Source organism: Porites lutea, chromosome 4 (assembly GCF_958299795.1).
Source record: "Porites lutea chromosome 4, jaPorLute2.1, whole genome shotgun sequence".
In the NCBI taxonomy this organism is placed as follows: Eukaryota; Metazoa; Cnidaria; class Anthozoa; order Scleractinia; family Poritidae; genus Porites; species Porites lutea.
The window spans coordinates 16,718,431-16,738,463 of record NC_133204.1 but is presented as its reverse complement, the minus strand read 5'-3'; the positions used below and the strand labels follow the sequence as shown (position 1 = coordinate 16,738,463).

The window sequence follows — 20,033 nt, the reverse complement described above, 5'->3', positions numbered from 1 at the left end:
TTCTTAGCTGTGGGGCTACGCTTGCTTGCACTTTGCATGCATGTGGAGCCCCACTATATAACACTTTAATACATGTACAGTTCCTTCAAAATGAACATCAAATGATTGTTTTCTTGTCCACAGAATCTTGATCTTAAGAGCAGTATACAGATGCTGGTTATTGATGAAGCTGATCTTGTGTTTTCATATGGTTATGAACATGACTTGAAGAGTTTGTTAAGGTAAAGTACAGAGAGTGGTACGAATGTGCTGCCTATCAGTTTAGCTGGCATTTATTATTATTATTTTTTGTTTTTTTTGTAGTCACCTTCCAAAGATTTATCAAGCATTTCTGATGTCTGCAACATTAAGTGAAGTAAGTAATATTGTGGGAATGTTTACATAAAGAGTTTTTACTTTAATTTTTGAAATCTGTTCAAAACTCTCACTATAAAACATGTACATGTAAAAAAACGTATTTGAAAGTTCTAGCATAGAGTGAAAAATGACATTTTTAAATAATAATAATAGTAACAATAATAATAATAATTTTAATAATAAAATAATGAATAATATCCTGCAAAAGTGTTCAACCTACAGTAGATGGCCTCATTAGTTACCATAAAATTCCGAAAATAAGCCCCTCCAACTGAAGCCCCCCAAACTCGTAATGCAAAAACCCTCTGATAAATCATCCCTCCAAATACAAGCCCCTGAGGGCTTGTACTCAGAAATTGCCCTCAAATTCAAAATAAAACAAAGCAATTTAGAGTAACACATAAAGTTTTGCATTTGCCAAAGAACTACGTGTCTTACATGTGCTAAATGACTGCGGTCAAAAAGTGTCACAGTATATTGCTGTTTGCATAGTTCACTCTTCGGTCTTGGCGTGGATTTCCTCGGTCCATATAGACAAAGTAGTTGCATGGCTGTGTTTTACAAAGGCCTATGTCCTCAGTCATATAAATCTGTTAAGTTGTAATTGTACTTAATTGAGCAGTATCGACATTCCAGTTAATTCTTTCGAGCAGGGGATCATGTGGACCATCTGATGGGTCACCAAGACCACGTGCTAATTTTTTTTCGTATATTTAACTTAATACTTAAATGTCATATGGGTCAGGAAGCCTCCTTTGTCAGGCCATTGACCCGAGACCAGTCTCTTATCTGGAACACTGTTTATACTTGTTGATAGTTGTTCTTATTTAAAAATAAATAAGTAAGAACTGCAGTGTCATGTATCAACCACTGTCCTTTTTAAAAAATTAACAGGCAATTAATAAACAGTAATTATTATTATCCTAAATATTTATTTTTCACAGGATGTTACTGCACTAAAAAAGCTGGTTCTGCACAATCCAGTGAGTATACAATGTTTACAAGATACATGTTACAAAATTCATGCAAACAATTCTATTATAGAAAGCTTCTAACTTTAACTGATTAGTTGAACATAATTTACACAACTAAAGTTGACTAAATTATTGTGACAGTCTATAAAGTTATGTATTAAGTTGGGATACATACACCAACACAACCAGAGTATATCTATTAGTGTTTGAAGCTTGAACCCCACTGCTTGTACACCGTAAGAAAATTGCTACTAATCTCCCTGGATTGGTTGGGAAACTGTAGTCCAAGTGACACATGTTCATAAACAGTATGTCACCAATACCCAGTTATAAACCTTGGTGGCTAAAGAGGGAAAATCTAAGGCAAATTTTTTTTCCTGAATGAGAAAAGGACACAATTTTAATCCCAGACTCCCAATTTGCACAACACTCTCAAGTTTACAGTGTCAATAAATCTTTTTTTCTTTGAAGGAATTGAAGAGCAAGTTTAAGTTAAAACTGAAAGGAATTTTGTTCCATATAAACCCACTTTTTATTCTTCAAGCTTCCTCATGATAATTTTGTCTGCACTTTCTAGCTACCTCTCAGGAGCACCTTGAAATTTTATTTTAAATGTCATTTATGCATAATTTCAGATTATTTGGTTTTATCACAGGTTATCCTCAAGCTTCAAGAATCTCAGCTTCCATCTGATGACAAACTTACACAGTATTTTATAAAGTATGTTAAAATACACCAAACAGTCAAGTCTAATAGAGGCTTTTCTTTGGACATTAAATTACCCAGATGAATGTAAAGTGAAAGTACATGTAGTAGAACCCCACAACTGGAACTTGGATAACTCAAATTCCTCCCTAACTTGAACTAATTTTCCTTTCCCACAATCAAAATTTCACTGAAATTTACCCCTCCCCAATAACTTAAATTCCTGCTAAATCATACTGTCTTTTGTTTCCCTTCAGAGTTTGAGTTACTTAGGCTCTACTGTATTTGTCGCACAGCAATACATTTTAGGGATGTCATTTACATTGCTGGGTATATGCCGTATAAGAGGTTCTTTTTGTCCTATTATCCTTTTGTTTTCTATGGTAGTAGCTGGGGATGTAGTCTACAGTCTCCTCCTGCTCAGTTTGGAGTCATGGAATGTTCTTGTGGGGGCAGGAGACATTGCTTGACTCTGATCCGAGTGGTGGTGAAAGGGGACTACTGAGGGTATGCACATTGTAAAATCCTGGCTGGTGGCAACTCTAACATTTACACTTTTATTTCATGTCCAACTATGTACGACAGATGTGAAGTAGATGAAAAGTTTCTTTTAATATACACGCTTCTTAAGTTAAGGTATGAGGTCTGTATATTTGACAGTATGTTGGTTATTATTTAGCAATTAATGAATGAATCTGAGTAGGATATGAAGAATTATGCAGCTCAGCCTTGGTGGATAACACAGATCGAGGAGGGTGTTGAGATGGATGACACCCTCTGAGATCTGCATAATTCTTTATATCCTATGAAAGCCGAATTCATCAATTGCTTTATTATTCATTTAAAATAATTGCGAGTTTAAAACAAGCTTACCTTCAGTGATGTTAAGTTCACCTTGATGGTCTTTGTTTATAACATAAAGGGCTGTTCAGGTCTGCAAATATACTCCAAAAAGCGGATGTTTTCCGCTGAGTTATCTTCTTGCTATATTTTTAGACAATAGTTCATCCTGAAACGAGTAAAATGTTCCGCCGACTGTTCGGCCATTTTTTATTTTCAAAACCAAAACAACTCAACCTCGTCTTGGTTAACGGTTTATTAACCTGCAACTGTGCTGCACTTTTGACGTCATTGGTTGATTTATCGCAAAATTCTTCCAAATTTGGTCAATGGTAACTGGTTGTGGTGAATTATGCGTGTGCTTTTAGCCAATCAGCAACTGAGAAATATTTTGAATGAATAATAAGTAGTAATAATTTATTATTGAGTGAGACTGAGTTTCATCTAAAGAATTATGGAGGTCAAGGAGGGTGTTACCTGCTGAGATTGCAAGGTTGAGGTGGATAACACCCTCCTCTAGTATGAGGACTGTACTGACAGTATGTTGGTTATTATATAGCAATGTTATTGAATGAGGCTGAGTATCATCTCAAGAATTACAGAGGTTGAGGGGGGTGTTATCTGCTGATGTTGCAAGGCCGAGGCAGATAACAGCCTCTGAGATCTTTATAATCGTTCAGATGATGCGAAAGCTGAATTAAATATAATTGTTTTATCATTCATTTAAAATAATTCCCAGTTTAAAAACAAGCTAAAACATTCTTACCTCCATCAATGTTAAGTTCATCTTCAATTGTTCGTTTATCGCCAAGGTTAGGAGATAAAGGGTTGTTTAGTACTGCAAATATTCTCCAACTAGCAGATGTGTTCTGTCAAGTCGTCTTCTTGGTGTTCTTGCCATGTTTTTGGCCAATAGTTTGCCTATTTTTTCCTAATGAAACGAGTAAAATGTTTCACCAGTTTGCGCTCACTACCAAAACAACCCAATTTCTCGGTTAATTGTTCAGTGAACAATCTGGCAATTTTGCTTCGATTTTGATGTTATTTTTCACATATTGCAAAGTTCTTCCAAATTTGGTTGACAGTACATGGTTAAAATGAATTATGCATGGATTTTAGCCAATCAGAAATGCAGGATTACTTAGAATGAATTTTTTAAAAAAGAACTGATTTTATTCCATCGTTGAAAATATTTAAATGCACATCCCTTTTTACATGCAAGAGCTTGGAGCCCTGCTAACTGGATTTTCTCACCTCATATACACAGACCAATAAACAGGATCAGAGTGTTGAAGGCCTCAATGGCACTCTCCTACCCAAACTTCCCATAAATACCCCTCCTCCTCTCCCAGGAGCTACAATTATTGTTACATGTGTTAAAAAGTATTTTATTTTTTGGACGAAAAATGTTATAGGTTCTATAGGTATCATTAAGTTCATTGTACCATGATATACGTGTGTTCACACATTTTTTCCTCTTTATAACAGACTTGTCCAAGGGAAGACTATTCTCTTTGTCAATGGGATTGATAGGTGTTACAGGTAATTTAGTGTTTTAGTTTTAAATACGTGTAAATATGCATTTCTTTGGAAGAAAGGGACATAATACAATAATACTCATACACCTTGAGAGGTTAACACCCAAACTAGACTACACACAGCAGCCATGGAATGTACAGGCACCGCATAACCCCTGTAGCATAACAACATCCAGCTTGAAGTTAGTCCCAGCATTAACAGCTCAGAGTTCTCTCTGGTCAGAGTTCTTTTGGTGTAGTTTACAGTCCATGAATGAAGTAATGAGTTATGAATATCCCCTAACCTGATGCTAATGTGAATCTGTGTGACAGACAGTAAGGTGCCAGAGATCTGTAACATCCATGGTGGTTGTCCCAAATTACCCACATACAAAAATTAATAGATGATTACTTTAATTCATTAATTCTCCAGACTGATTGTGAACGTCTCCTTAAAGACATTAATGAAGAGAATATTTGATAGAATAATTATTATTTTTTATCTCTTTGGTGATCATTTTATTCATTCTCAAAACTTTTTGTTTTGACAATTGTGAATATTATTCACAGAGAATTGATGTTGATCACTCTTAGAACTTAAAAAAAGGGTCAAGTGTGAATACTTTGAGATGGGATGTACCGTTTTTTCTTATCTGAGAAGAATAACAAGTCTAACCATAATTATTACAGTTGTCAGAGAAAATGAAACACTTTCTCCTCAGTTATTTAAACACTCAAGTGTTGGTCCACTGAGCTGGGAATTGAACCCGGGGGGTTTACAGCTCCCCATTGTGGTACCCAAGCAGTTGAGGTATATGTAAGCAGCAGGCGATGAACATGACTGCAGTTAGTTACATCATAAAGTTTGTCATTTGTATCATCTGCATTTTCATTTTACTGTTCCAAGAGTAAGGCTGGGCTGTAAGAAAAATTGAAGGAAGCCCGGTACTATGAACCTGTAAAATCTAGCGTGTCCGCAGCAAATGAAAAACGAAAATCAAGCAAGAATAAGGCACCGGAATCAGCCTCCAGGTTCTAATAATTATACTAGAGAACAGCTTTGACGATAATCACCTAAATTTTCTCCTTACCTTGCAGACTTAAACTCTTTCTCGAACAGTTTTCAATCAAAGCTTGTGTACTAAATTCTGAATTACCACACAATTCAAGGTAAGTTTTACATGTAGTTATATTTGTGTTAGTTCTTTTCTCTCATTTTACTTCTAGAGTGGTTAATTACACTGTGTAGGATGTTATCTTCAAGTTAGTTGATTGATTGTCTCTTCTTTTATACTTGATCAAAAATTGTTGAGTGACATTTGAATGATTTTTTGCCATTTTTAGATTACACATTGTAGAAGAATTCAACCGAGATATTTATGATTACATAATAGCATCTGATGAGAGTGTTTTCGATGCCGTTGCTGCTTCATCCAGTATCCTTATCTATGGCCTTACCTGCCCTAAACAAGCTAATTGAGATGTTTAGATTAAACTACGATTAAGAGCTTGCGTACATGTACAAGTTTTCAACGATCATTCTAGATAAATTTTGTTATCATAATTAGGTGGAATAATTCTTTCAGGTGATTGTACAGTGCTGGTTTGTGTTATCACCAACATAAATTATAAAGATTACCGATGAGGGCTGTCTCATTTTAGAGAAAAAATGACAGACCACCACTGTTTTGAAGCTGTATCAAGCGAGGTTATACAATTCCCATGTTAACAGCTACACCTGTACAGGTGTATGGCGACTTGTATCTGACAAAATACTAATTTGGGGCATAGACAGCAAACAGACAGCGACTTTCTGACAGTCAACTCACTAAACAACAAATAAAGCTGTTCTCCTTAATAATCTGAAAATACTCAGCGAGTGTGAAGAAGAAGAAAAAGTGAGTATTATTGGCGTAACCCCTGATATAGTGCAGATTAACTATCCAGCTATTTTAGTGCACAGGAAGACTACAAATCCCTCATAATACAAATGATCGCTTATCTAAGAGGAGTGAGGCCTCGTTTGTCGCTTCTCCCGTCTAACGAATCTTCTAAAATAAGCAACCACTGCCGGCCTGTTTATAGATATTGGTGGCTTACTCTATTTGTATAGCTGTAATTCTATTCAATGACAAGTCATTTCGAAGGGTTCTTTTTGAAATTGTGATATAAGCAGTGTGCTCGTGTCAAATTAAAAACTAAAATTGTCTTTCTTTGTGGACAGGAAAAAGAAAGACAACGAGTATGGAGTATCAAGAGGAGTGGATTTCCAAGGTGATAACATCCACATCACGTTGTTAACTATGATTTCGTCGCCGATGTTACGGCCGAGACACTACAGTCAGGCCAGTTGAGGCTGGCGCCTGGCGGTTACGTCGAGGTTCTTTCTATACAGTGGAACCTCGATATAACGAAGGGCCAACTACCCAAGGGACTGGCGAAATTTGTTCGTTATGAAGAGGTTTTGTTATTTCGAAGTTCTTTTCCATATGTGTTAATATTACTGGGGTAAAGAAAACCACGGCGTTCGTTATACCGAGGACTTGGTTACGTGGAGGTTGTATCGAGGACTTGATTATGTAGAAGTTTTTGTAGGGAGGACTTGGTTATGTAGAAGGTCGTTATATCGATGACTTTGTTATGTAGAGGTTCGTTATATCAAAGTTCCACTGTACTAAACCTCAGCTCTAAAAGCTCGTTTTTCAGTTGCTAGGATTAAAGCTGATTGTAAGTTACAAAGAGTTCCACTATTTCGAGATAAACCATTGTGTTTTAAAAAAATGAGTTAAAACCGATTGGTGATCCCCTTGAAAGAATCAAATATCTCTCCTTTAAGTGTTTTAAGTTTGGGAAAAATGTTTGAGAATACCTAATTTCAGCTCAGCTTTGATAAAAAAATATGGAACTCACCATGACAGTACAGATAAGGAAACCGTTTTTTTTGTTATTTTAGGTGTAGAAAATGTCATCAATTTTGATTTTCCCACAACTGTCGATGCCTATATTCATAGGGTGGGAAGGTAAGAGACACTTAAACTGTTATAATGGTTACTGTACTTAATTTTACGCTGGCAGAATAAAGCGCTGGCTATGTTTGGTAGGAGCAAAGAAAGTTTGATTTAAGATTAAATTATGTATTTTCCTTCGAATTTCTAGCCACTGTCCTTTTTCTTTGTTTGTTTTTATCGTTAAATAAAAATACTCGTAAAAATGTAGTTTACTTTAATTAAATACAGATTTGAACCTTTTCAGCTGTTTTGCTGCGTGTTTGGTCAACAGACAAGGGTAGCAGTGTTTTCTTTCCATGTTTGATTGCTCTCATTTGCTCAATTCCAAGTCTTTTGGCCCTTTTTTTGATACTGTTCTCGCTAACTGCGCTTCCGTTGGGGCGTGTCAGTTGCTTTAAATATTCAAATAATTATGCAAGTCTTCAACTTTTTGACTTTTTGCGCTTGACCTTTAAACCGTGTTCTTCCACATGCCTTTCACATGTCATGCATAGTTATGAAGCCACTGATGTTGGGAGCTGTGTCAATTATGTGTTCGTTTCCGTTAGTGTAAAATGAGATGCTCTCGCCTGCTGATTGTAAATTATCCTTGTGTTACAGAACAGCACGTGGTGATAATAATGGCACTGCGTTGTCATTTGTGACTTCAGATGATCATAAATTACTTTCGAAAGCTGAAGAAGAACTTACCAAAGAGTATACAGGTGCGTGAAAATGTTCTGATTCCTTGCAAAAACACGTCATTATCTCTTTGTACATAATAAAGAAGATGCAAAATAGAACTACCCAAAGCTTGTTACCCTCGGCAATTTTTCTTGCAATTTTTTTGTTGTCTCGCAATCTGTTTCACCGTTACGAAAGAATTTTAACGCGACGTTTTTCAGTGTAACCACTCATTATGCGGTGAGGCTTCGCCAGGCTTCAGGTATATCAAGGGATAGGGAGGGAATACCATTTGTCAGCAAAAGATGTACTGAAGGGTTACCTTTTTTGTGAAAAATGGTATATATGATAAAAAATAAGGGTAAGGAGTTGGACCTCGAGGTTGAGCCTCCCCGGATAAAACTTTGTTGAACTGTAGCCTAACCCGGAAAACACGTTTCGAAAATTAGATCATAATTTAACATTGTGCACCAAAAATGTTGCGATACAAGTTCAGTTTAGTGGCGTTACACTTTGCAGTTTCTGGTGAAGGCACAATCATGGACAAAAGTCTTGGGACCAATTTTCATTTCTGGGGCGTTTTCCAATTCACACAGGTCCAACCCCTCCCTTCACCCCCACAAACAATGTTGGACGCCTGTATCCAGAATTTTTTTCGAGTTTCAACTTTGTATAGGGTGGGGGGAGGGAGAACTGCAAGAAATTTTCGAAAAGGATGCACCATTTTAAGAGCGAACAGAGAAATGACAGAAAAGTACGAATATTGCAGTACTGTCCCAAGGACTTTTGTCCAGGATTGCAGTTTTGCAACAAATGTGCGAAACAAGTTGGGAGAAAAATTGCCTTGAGTGATGTCGCCGAGAAATTACTCGAAATCCTCTTCTTAAGTAGACAGTGTCTTTCTATTTTAATGCATTAATGCACTGTAGTTGTTGGTCACAATTTGAAACTACAAATACAGGAAGTGAACATAAATGTGTACCAATTTTCCAGGAGAGAAGAAGCAAATTTTCAAACCTTATCAGTTTAAAATGGAGGAGATTGAAGGGTTCAGATATCGAGCACAGGTAAAGACTTAGTTTACACGACATCACTCCTTCATCCCTGACTTAAAGCAGATAAATGAAAGTTTAACGCTTTTAGAAATGGGAGACTTCCTGTTATTTTGCGGGCATGTTTCGTGGCCTGCGTAGCAGTCACGGCGAAGTTCCCATCGCTGGTTTAGCGTGGGCCGGCTGCAACGCATGCAGGCTACATGTTTCCATGATATTTATAAGAGTGGTTAGATAGACAGAGACACAAGCTAAGAAGTCTTGAATTTGATGTCACATTGAATGATACAGTTCCTAAACGGAAAAAATGAATTATGAAAAATCGTAAATGACCTAATAAACGCCCACTTCCAAATAATTAACAATTAATGAATGAGGCTGAGTATCTTATGAAGAATTATGGAGATCGAGGAGGGTGTTATCGGCCGATAACATCCTCCGAGATCTCCATAATTCTACACATGATACGAAAGCCGAATTCAATATTCATTCAAAATAATTCCTACTTTAAAAACATGGCTAAAACATGCTAACCTCCGTCGATCCATCGATGTTAAGTTCATCTTCGATAGTGCACGTTTGGGTTTGTCCAGCAAATATTCTCCAAATAGCAGATGTCGCCCTTCGAGTTGTCTTCTTGCTGTTCTTGCCATGTTTGTAGCTATGTTTTCGCCTAGTTCTTACTCTTGAAACGAGTGAAATGTCCGCCATTTTTCAAGTTCACAATCAAATCCCAGGTCTTCTCGGTTAACGGTGCCTTAACCTGCGAAAACGCTGCATTTTTGACGTCATTTCCTCGTTAAACACAAAATTCTTCCAAATTTGGTCATCGGTAACTGGTTATGGTGAATTAAACGAGTGCTTTTAGCCAATCGGAGTCGGGAAAATATTTTGAATGAATAATAACATAACATAACATTTTACTAGCATTCCCATATACAGAAATAATATTGCTTTTAAACTATCACAATTATAAATTAAGTTATATTTACAATAATCAAATACACAAATAGTATTTAATTAAAAGTTAAAATTAGAAATCTCTATTTCCCATTCTTTTAGCCAAGTTTTTTACAAACATATGGATCGATATTGTTAAAAAGAAATACAACTTTTTCCGATTTGTTCATGTCTACAAATTTGAAGTACTTGGCTTTTACGTCTTGGAAAAAGTGTTGTCTTGAATTTTTATATAAATTGCATTCGAATTCGCGTTTCTCCAAACTTTGTCGCGTTTATTCCAATTCGCCGAAAATTTCAAATGTAGGCGTATATTTCCCTGGAGTTGATTTCTTGGGGACCGAACTCAGGTTTAAATAGAGAAAGAAGAATTCGTCGTCGCTTGTTTGCGTCGTCCTTAAAACGTGAAATTAGATATATTCACGTCGTAATCGTGCAGTTACGGCAAAGAAATGTACAAAAATGCGTGCTGCACGTGCAGGATTGTTGTTTTGCTAATCTAAGGGCCTGTTTACATGAAGGTGGGGGACTCCAGATAGGTGAGGTAACATGTGGCGGGTCATCCCACCTATCATGTAAACGTGATCAAATTAAAATGAGAGATTATATGGACAGGCGGGTTACCTCACCTAAGAGGGTTACCTCACCTACCTGGGATCCCCCACCTCCATGTAAACAGGCCCTAAACCTATTGCTTTTTCGAAGTTCTCGTTACCGTCGCCGTCGTCGTTACTAAAGCTCCCTAGTAACACTGAGCGAGGTTACTGACATTGATGTTGGGATTTGAAAGAGCGATAGTGACCTCTAGCCTGCGAATGGCAGACGTTTCTCCTCGCTCATCGTCGCTGAGGGACGTTTTGCGAGGAGGAACGTCTGCGACTCAGCGACAGAAATTCCATACTGATGACGCAAAATCTGTCCGGAATCCGGTCAGAAGCGCTTATTGGTCGACGGAGTAGTTTCATTTTTTTAGCTATTGTTTACGAATGACAGACAAAAGACAAAAGGTCGTAAAGGTAAAACGTAAACACGATGAATCTTGTGAACAAAACAGTCAATGTTCGTGGAATATAGTCTTCTCTAGAAGAAGCATTTGAGTTTTGCTGGAGCTCATTCGCAGATGCACCCAACACTTTACCAAAATCAACCAGGAGAAACGTAAAGTTGAACAAATTTGCATTTGGAACCCCATGACTACCGGATTTATTATGTAAACATTGATTTATGTCATCAGTATGGAATTTCTGTCGCTGAGTCGCAGACGTTCCTCCTCGCGAAACGTCTCTCAGCAGCGATGAGCGAGGAGAAACGTCTGCCGTTCGCAGGCTATAGTGACCTCTAGACGAATTATGATGTATCGATTGATGGAGTGGATATTCGGTTATTTTTAAACCTTTTGATATTTTTGCCGATAGCAGTGCACGATATAAGAAGCTTTGTTATTGGCGCATTTCTGAGCTCATTGTTGTTAAAAGAGCAAATGATCTCTGATCGCAGAGCAAGCGGGGATTTTGAACACAAAATTGCCGGTTTAAAAAAGGCAACATTTATAAGTACTTGATATTTTTGTTGTAGTTGTTATTGCACAGTCCCCCCCCCCCCCCAAAAAAAAAAAAAAAAAAAAATTGGCACAATTGCCGGTTTTTTTTTTTTCATTTACCCTGCGAGCAGAGGTTTCTCTCTTGCATGGCTTTCAGTGTTTACGAAGTCATTCGCGTGGCTTGTCTGTCGCATAGTTGGTTTGTTCACGTCCCGTGAGAAACCTCTGCAGCAAACCGTTTCTTACGTAAACAAACCAACTACGCGACAGACGAGCCACACGAACGACTTCGTAAACGCTAAAAGCCATGCAAGAGAGAAACCTCTGCTCGAAGGGTATGTTTCATTAAAAACGTGCCTGAAATCAGCACAAAACCGATCGCTTTCTAGCGAAATTGGCTTTTTTTAACGATCGTTTTTCGGCGAAATTTGACTCGAATTTTCCCGCGAATTCTCGCGAAATCGGTCGTTTTTTTCCGCGAATTTGTCTCTGAAAATCTCACGAAATTTGACTTTTTTCCGCGACGTATCAGAGGCTCTGTGTTGTGAACGGTTTCCTTGATGGTCGCCTTTTTCTCTCTCCCCCCCCCCCCCCCCCATTTTTTTCCTTCACGAACGTCAATAATGTCCAATTTTGACCAATCGTATTTAAAAAATAGTGAACGTTAGAGGCGTAAAAGAGCGGACAAAATGTCCTGTCATCAAAGGGTTCGACCGGACAAAGCCTTTTTTTTACCAGACATTGTCTGTTGATCGGCCGTTATTTGAACCTCTGTGCACTCTTTTAATTTTCTGTTGTGCGTAGTTACTTACGAGCTCGCTCAAGGTCACACGTAACTTTGTTATGGAACTTCATTAATTTGACTCACTCTATTTTTTTTTAAGCTAACGGTCGTTGAGTGTAAAGAAAGTGTCAAGTCGAACCCTTTTAAGCCTCTCATTGAAATATCGTTATTTTAAATCAATATGCGCTGAAAATGTTTCTTCTTCTTTTTTTCTTAACGACGGTTTTGAAGTGTACATCCGAGGTTAACAAAGCGCATTAGAACGGCATTACGTAAAGAAAAAACTTCTCAGCAAAAGACCTCGTTAATTTTCGCAAAAACACTAAGTAGACAACAACGTTGTTGTGCACAGTGAAGCTGTATTGTGCGAACTCAATAGCCTTTAAGGCTGGCGCAAAAAAGCCCCGTGAGAGGGAGAGGAAGAAAAGCGCGAAAAGGAAAAGGGGACCCTCTTCCCCAATCCCCCTCTTCTTTCTCCATTTTCAGTGTCCCAATTCCCTCCCCTTTCAACGCTCGCTACGCAGGCTAAAACCTAAGGACTCCATTATATAGCTGGACCCCTTATCTATTATAACAGGCACGGATGCCATTGAGTTTCACACCGTTATTTCTCGATTTGGAATGAAATATACCTGCAAGACATATCTATTAAGCGGATACTAGCGACATAATATTTTCTTTTGCAAATTCAAAAACTGGTGTTAATGATTGTGGTTCGAATCACTAATTATTGACTCAGCTTTATTGCAACTTAACCCGTATTTATTTATTTATGTATTTATTTTTGTCGTATGTAGGACGCGCTAAGAGCAGTAACGAAATCAGCAGGTTAGTGATAGAATAATACACCATTACACAAAATACACGACAAATGTTCCCGTCCATGCACGTACAGTCTTCTATTGGGTTCCTAGATTTTGAGGGCGATTGAACGTGTCTGCATAAAGTAGAAGACAAGTATGAAGACATCTTTAACTAATTTTTACAATGTTTCCCTCCTGCAGTAAAAGAAGCAAGACTAAAGGAAATCAAGTCAGAAATATTAAATTCTGAGAAGCTCAAGGTATACTAATCCCTAATAACTTTTATTATGAAAAACAGCAATTATTAGATTATTTAAATAATATTCAGCCGAAGAGTATTCCTCTATTTTGAATCAACTAGAATGTAAAAAGCCAGCAATTTGTGATTGTTTCGTTAAGTGATAACTTGCTATCAACCCCTACAGCTATTAGCCTGGCAAGTTTCCTGAAACGTGCGACCAGTAAAAGTCATTTTAAGTACATGGGCGAGAAGTAGTTTTTTTATTTAACCATTTGAAAAAAGAGACGTGCTTTCGGCATTAGTTTGATTTGAATTGTACTCTGTTATTCGAGGGCTAATGTATGAGCCGCAATTGCGGGTACTCTAGATTTGCTGTGGTGACGTTTATCCCATATTACACCATCTCGATATATTCTAGCCTGTGTATCATGAAGCAAAAAGGAGAAGAGAAGTGAAAAGTTCAACTCCTAAGGAAGGCCTGATGCTCAAGCTATCTGCCTGTAATAAAAAAATTCGATTTATATCGCATTTAATTAACGTGCCGCCACTGCATTGGTATTAAAAGCGATCAAGACCAGGTTATCCCGTCTCAAAAATCAGCAACTAGGACAAACCGGTTTTTGGTGACAGGAACTGGGCCACGTTTATTAATGAGCCTCCTTCACAGTCTTTGTAATCAGGAATAATGCGTTCGTAGATACACGGCTGATATCCGCGCACAGTCTCTTCAGGACAGAAGAAGGGACACTCTTTCCACTTAACACAACGCAAGTAGGGCCACCAAATGCAGGCTTGATAACCTCAAGGTTTTGAAGACACAGTCCACACTTTTTGTAACTCATCTTGGTTTAAGCGATATGTGAAATGCCGTTCACCATACATTTTATATATAGTTTGAATACAACTGGTTTAAAACCTGTCAACTTTGTCAATACGATTGATTAACAAGTCTAACCAGTACCAACAGGTTTTTGCAAAATTCATTAAGATGCAAAATAGCTCTTTCAATGCGTTCTCTTTCCTGCTGTGGATAATCAAGCCAGTCTTGCTCATACGGTGCCAGTAAATTTAGTATGTCTAGCAAATCATGCCATAACCAGTAACCACGTGACTCATATTGACTGAGATGTGTAAACGCAAAATCTAGATTTGACGACAACGTCTGATTGTCTTGTACTGATGTTGGATTCTTTTCCTTCAGATCATCGTAGATTAAAAATGCTAAGCATATCCAGTAGGCCTCTTTTGTCCTTTCATCGTTTACTTCTGCACCATAGTTAATGTGATCTTCGTTGATATTTGGTACCATGGTGCAAAGTTAAGCTCAAAAATAAGTGAAATGAAAACCTTGTTTCTCTCCTTTTAAGGTGTCACTCACGTACAACCAGTTTGTCAGGATTAACAAGGTTCCCATTGTCTTTTTCTTCGTAATCTTGCCACTATAGTTGTTCTCTAGATGATTTGCGTGCAGAATCAGGTGGAGTGTCTGACATCAAAGGAAATGACATTTCCTCTGGTGAAACAAGAGACGTCATTTTTTTCCACCTTGGAATTTTTTACTCTTGTGTTTGAGGTGTTGCAGGCAATTTTCTAGGTGCTTTAGTTGACTTTGATTTCAAAGTATCGAGATCTGGGTTTGTAGAAGTTTCTTTAGGTGTGCGTGCATCATTTTTCCCACTTGTATCTGTGGTAGGCAAAGGATCTGCCTTGGGAAGGACCATGGTTGGTTTTATCGTTGTCTCCGTTTTCATTTGGTTGGTTAATCCTCGATACCTCTGTAGTAACTGATCCAATAAAAACACTTTTGGTCTTCTGGTAAAGGACACTCTATGATTTGCTTCATGTCTTGGTCTAATCTTGTCAGTGTTGGAAGCTGAGCGAGAGTAGTTAAACGTCGTTCTGTCTCCAGACTTTGTAATAAATGTTCGGGTATGAACACTTTACCCAGTAAATCAACAGCAAGGGGGGCAACCAGTGCAGCTAGAGCTGGTAAAAATCCTCCTTTTTGATTAAGCACTTCCTTCTTCTTTTTAAGGCTCGGTTTCTTGCAAGCCAAATAGAGGAGCTTTGACTTGTGTGGTTTCAGTCGTTTAAATGATGAAGTAGGTACTATGATGTTGCCCTTAAGGAGATTCAGGACCACTTCCCCAATAGCTTCCATTTGTCCTATGTTGGCATGAGTTATCATATCTTTTTGCTGCTTTTCATTACTTTTAAAACATGTACAAAGGAAAGGCAACTGTTGTCGGAGTTTGGATTGCTTTTGCATTTGCTTAAGAAAAAAAAAAGGCTTGTTTATTGTGGAAAGAGCACTTAGCTTGTCCAGCTAATTTACAGGCACTCCACTCAAATATTAGAAACAAATAATTCAAATACAACATAACAGGATTAAAAACAAATTGTAAATAACTTAGATATATATACTTTTTACTCAAATATTGTAACATAAGATATGTATTTTTTATCTTGTGTGGAAATAAAGACTACTATCTATCTATACCCCAACTGGCAGGAGACAACCAGTTGGCTATTTACAAGCGTGGCTGAGAATTTGAACTCGGGACGACCGAGCACAAATCCAGCAAGTGGCCAGAGCAGGACTCGAACCCAGGATCGCCGGATTGCGAGTCCGTCGCGCTGACCACTCGGCCACGCTGTCTCCTTACCCGTTGCTTGCTTTCCTCTTACCCGTTTTGTCTGAGTTATAGTACCAGAACGTAAGACCATAGTACCACCACGTTGATTTGCAATTCTTGACTTTACTGAGCGACCTCACTTACACACAGGCATGTTGCTAACTAAAGTCAAAAGTCAGAGGGCTGTCTGTTTTATGCGTTTTCTTGTTGATGTAAACCACAGGGTAAGATTGTGATTCAGGTAGGATGTTGCTGGATAATCGCAGGGTGACCGGTGTTCGTGGATGTAAATGAAACATGAGATAACCGTAAGGCTGCTATGCGCATCTTGAATACTTTCCCATACGTAAGGAACATGTCCTGCAAAGGCTTGCTGTGCCAACGTTCTGACACCCAGTGTATCGCGAGGATTATTAAAAACGATGAGGTAATGAGTATTGAGAGAAATGCTTCTTGAAAATTTCCCAAGTGGAAAAAGGTTCTGGGTCAAATAGAGGCAAGTGACATTACAATGATGAGACACTTTTGTAAATAGATGCAGGATATGTTGGTACTCACTACAGTTTCTCATAAAATCATCTAACACGAGTATTCCTGGATGACAATGCAATGGAAATAACGCAGGAATATCTTCAGGAATACCCTCCACAAACATAATTTGTGACGCCATGTCTTGAAAGCACTCTTGCCACTGTCCGTAACAGTACACGATTTTATGGACTGGTCTTTCAAACAAAACATTTGCATATTTAATAAACTGTCTGGTGAACGTGGTTTTCCCATATTAGCTGGGGCCGATGATCATAATACTGCACGGACATTTGAATTGAGCCATGTTGCTCACTGAGACAAGAAGACCAACTGATGTGAAAACTACAGGTGTCATTCCTTTTATAGGGGTATATCTGGAGACCAACAGAAATATAACACAAAGTTTTCATTTTAAAGAATGGTTTATTGATTCATTACGCCAATATTTGAATGGTTTACAAGTTTGCTGACACTGAGAAAACGGAAGGTTATGTCTAATACTCGTCAACGATTTTTTTACGTAACTGTGTACAAAAGTTGTTACTTGTGCATCATTCCACTGTGTATCGTGTTGTTTAAATTTAGCTTGAATTGTGTTCATATCAATGTTACGTGCTTGATGAAGTAAATAAAACAAATAGTCTCCACAAGTGTCTGAAGTAAGTCCTTGGAACGGTTTATCATTGTAGCGGGTCACATTCTGGTTGATGTATCCATCTATGCCATAGGTATCAGCAAGAAAACCCATAGCTGTCAAAAAAACTCACTCTCCCACACAGAGATGAAGTACGTGGCTACCCAGTGCGTCCCAGGTTTATCATGAGGATCCGTATTTGCAAGCAGTCCAGAAGGATACTTGTTAACAATAGGTAACTTGTCTCCCCGGGTAGACACCTTGCATAATAGGAGCCAACATGGGATCTTCTATTGCCGCTTGCCATAACTCAAAGGTGGTATGCATTGTTTTGTTTTTCAAGCACCTTGAGACAGGTCGTACACCGCGCGTCTGTTACGATCAATTTCTAACTGAGTTTGAAATTCTGCGTAAACAATTAAATTGAGAACTGCTGGCATTGAAGTGTCAAACTTCAAATACAAATTGACGTTACCGCTGTGATGTGAAACCAGGTGACTTGGGTGACAAGTTCTTGCTGGTGTCAGGTCTAGTCTGAACAAACCATACCCTTGCTCCCAATCTTTACGATCAATATTCCAACCCATGACCACAGTTCATATCTCCACTGCCTGAGAACAAGGTGTTGTAGCCAAAAATCTTTTATGCAACCTGGTGCAGATTGGTGCAGTTTCCTGGAGCTTGGTGCAGTTTGGTGCAGCTTCATGCAACTTGGTCCGGTTTGTTGCAGATTGGTGCAACTTGGTGCAGTTTGGTGCAATGTAGTGCATTTTGCTGCACCTTAATAATAATAATAATAATAATCTTTATTGAGATGACTTTTTCGTATAAAATATGGTTTTCAAAAAGGATCTCATAAAATTAAAAACAAATACTCACATTTCGCAAAGACATTAAAAATCTGAAATATGTAAAAGGTATTAAAATGTACAAGATATGAACTGAAATTCATTTAAATTACAAATTTAAAAAGATTACGTTTAAAAATATTGAGAATCACGGATTGACTGATTGCCTGGCTAAGGGAGTCAAAATCCTTGATGGCATGAAATTCATTTAAATTACAAATTTTAAAAGATTACGTTTAAAAATATTCAGATTCACGGATTGTCTGATTGCCTGGCTAAGCGAGTTAAAATCCTTGATGGCATGAAATTCATTTAAATTACAAATTTTAAAAGATTACGTTTAAAAATATTCAGATTCACGGATTGTCTGATTGCCTGGCTAAGCGAGTTAAAATCCTTGATGGCATGAAATGCAGTCTGTTGTTTGCCCCAATTCCTCTTGACACTTGGAAGTCTGAGATTCAGCTTAGTTCTGGTATTATAATCATGTTGTCCTTGCTGTCTTATGAAGTTCATATCGTGCTCAACGAGTCCATTTAAACACTTATACCCATAAATACATCTTCTTTGAAAACGCCTTTTTTCTAATGGAACCCACTTAAGAGTGGCAAGCGCATGCGTAGCAGATGAATAAAGAGGTCTGTCTAAAATTATTTTAGCAGCCTTATTCTGCCAGACTTGCAAACTGGTCATTAAGGTTAAATTATGCTTGTCTCCCCAAACAAGGTCTTTTATAATCAATTAAAGGCATGACAAGACTATTATAAAAAAGAAGGCGCACACCAAAAGGTAACAAATGCTTAATGCGGTTAACGAGACCAAGCCTTTGATTAATTTTGCCAGCAATGTAATCAACATGATTTGTCCATGCAAAATCAGATGATATAAAAATTCCAAGGTATTTGAAGCTGTTGACATTATTTACATTGTGGTCGAAGATTGATACTGTTAGAGCCATTTTGCTTTCCAATTTCCTATTACCATCTACAAGCATACATTTGGTTTTCTCGAGATTCAAAGTTAGCTTGTGATCGTTTAGCCATTTCGCTATGGCCAACAAGTCGTGATTTAGCTTCTCACTGAGCTCCTGGGAAGATGAGCCATAACAGTAAATCACGGTGTCGTCTGCATAGAGGGACGTACAGCAGCATTTCAGAATGCTTGGCAAATCATTGATATAAATGAAAAAAACAAGGGGCCTAATATGCTATCCTGAGGCACCCCGTGAGTTACTGGCAACTCGTTAGACATCTCATTCCCACCAGATGTACGCTGTTTTTGGTCAGTGATATAGGAACGAAACCATTGAAGCAAATTTCAAGACAAACCATACGCCGATAGCTTAGACAATAAGATCTGATGATCCACCGTGTCAAAAGCTTTTGTTAGGTCCAAAAACACGGTTCCACATAGTCTACCCTGTTCCATATTGAGAAGGACTTCGTCGGCAAAGGATGTCAGAGCAGATATGGTGGACAGTCCCTTCCGGAATCCAGACTGTTTTCCTGAGAGGAGTTTACTGGCAACCAGGAACTGGTATAACTGTGTATGTACAGCTTTCTCAAGAATCTTGCTGAGTGTAGGCAGAATAGAGATAGGTCGGTAGTTTGATGCATTTGTCTGGTCCCCTGACTTAAACAGGGCTGTAATTTTAGAACATTTCCACAATTTAGGAAATTTACCAGTTTTAATTGATAGATTCAGTAACTTAGTAACAGATAGTGCAATCGTATGAGCAGAGTTTTTGAGCAAGTTTTTTTTGCACTAACTTTGTCCAAGCTGATCGCCTTGTTTGTCTTCAGAGCGAGGAGCTGCTGAGACACAAACGATTCCTCTAGTTCAGCCAACTGGAACTGCGACTTCGGCAAATCTGTATTTGAATTACAACTCGGCCAAGTAGTTGTTATGTTATCAGCCAATCGCTTACCAATAGGCACAAA

The 20,033-nt window shown here is 38.0% G+C and overlaps 1 protein-coding gene and 1 pseudogene across 1 annotated transcript in view; one reads left to right on the top strand and one right to left on the bottom strand.

Annotated features, from left to right (window-relative positions):
• The window catches only part of LOC140934959 (probable ATP-dependent RNA helicase DDX56), a 32,028-nt gene that overhangs the window by 4,123 nt on the left and 7,872 nt on the right, over window positions 1–20,033 (top strand). The window contains exons 8-22 of the mRNA XM_073384515.1: window positions 124–221; window positions 304–355; window positions 1,302–1,340; window positions 1,987–2,051; window positions 2,622–2,672; window positions 4,365–4,418; window positions 5,492–5,563; window positions 5,738–5,829; window positions 6,270–6,291; window positions 6,618–6,667; window positions 7,347–7,413; window positions 8,002–8,105; window positions 9,058–9,131; window positions 13,198–13,228; window positions 13,405–13,463. Coding sequence (XP_073240616.1) covers window positions 124–221; window positions 304–355; window positions 1,302–1,340; window positions 1,987–2,051; window positions 2,622–2,672; window positions 4,365–4,418; window positions 5,492–5,563; window positions 5,738–5,829; window positions 6,270–6,291; window positions 6,618–6,667; window positions 7,347–7,413; window positions 8,002–8,105; window positions 9,058–9,131; window positions 13,198–13,228; window positions 13,405–13,463 — 930 coding nt within the window. The remainder of the gene's footprint in view (window positions 1–123; window positions 222–303; window positions 356–1,301; window positions 1,341–1,986; window positions 2,052–2,621; window positions 2,673–4,364; window positions 4,419–5,491; window positions 5,564–5,737; window positions 5,830–6,269; window positions 6,292–6,617; window positions 6,668–7,346; window positions 7,414–8,001; window positions 8,106–9,057; window positions 9,132–13,197; window positions 13,229–13,404; window positions 13,464–20,033) is intronic.
• Window positions 18,406–19,087, bottom strand: LOC140932837 (uncharacterized; annotated as a pseudogene).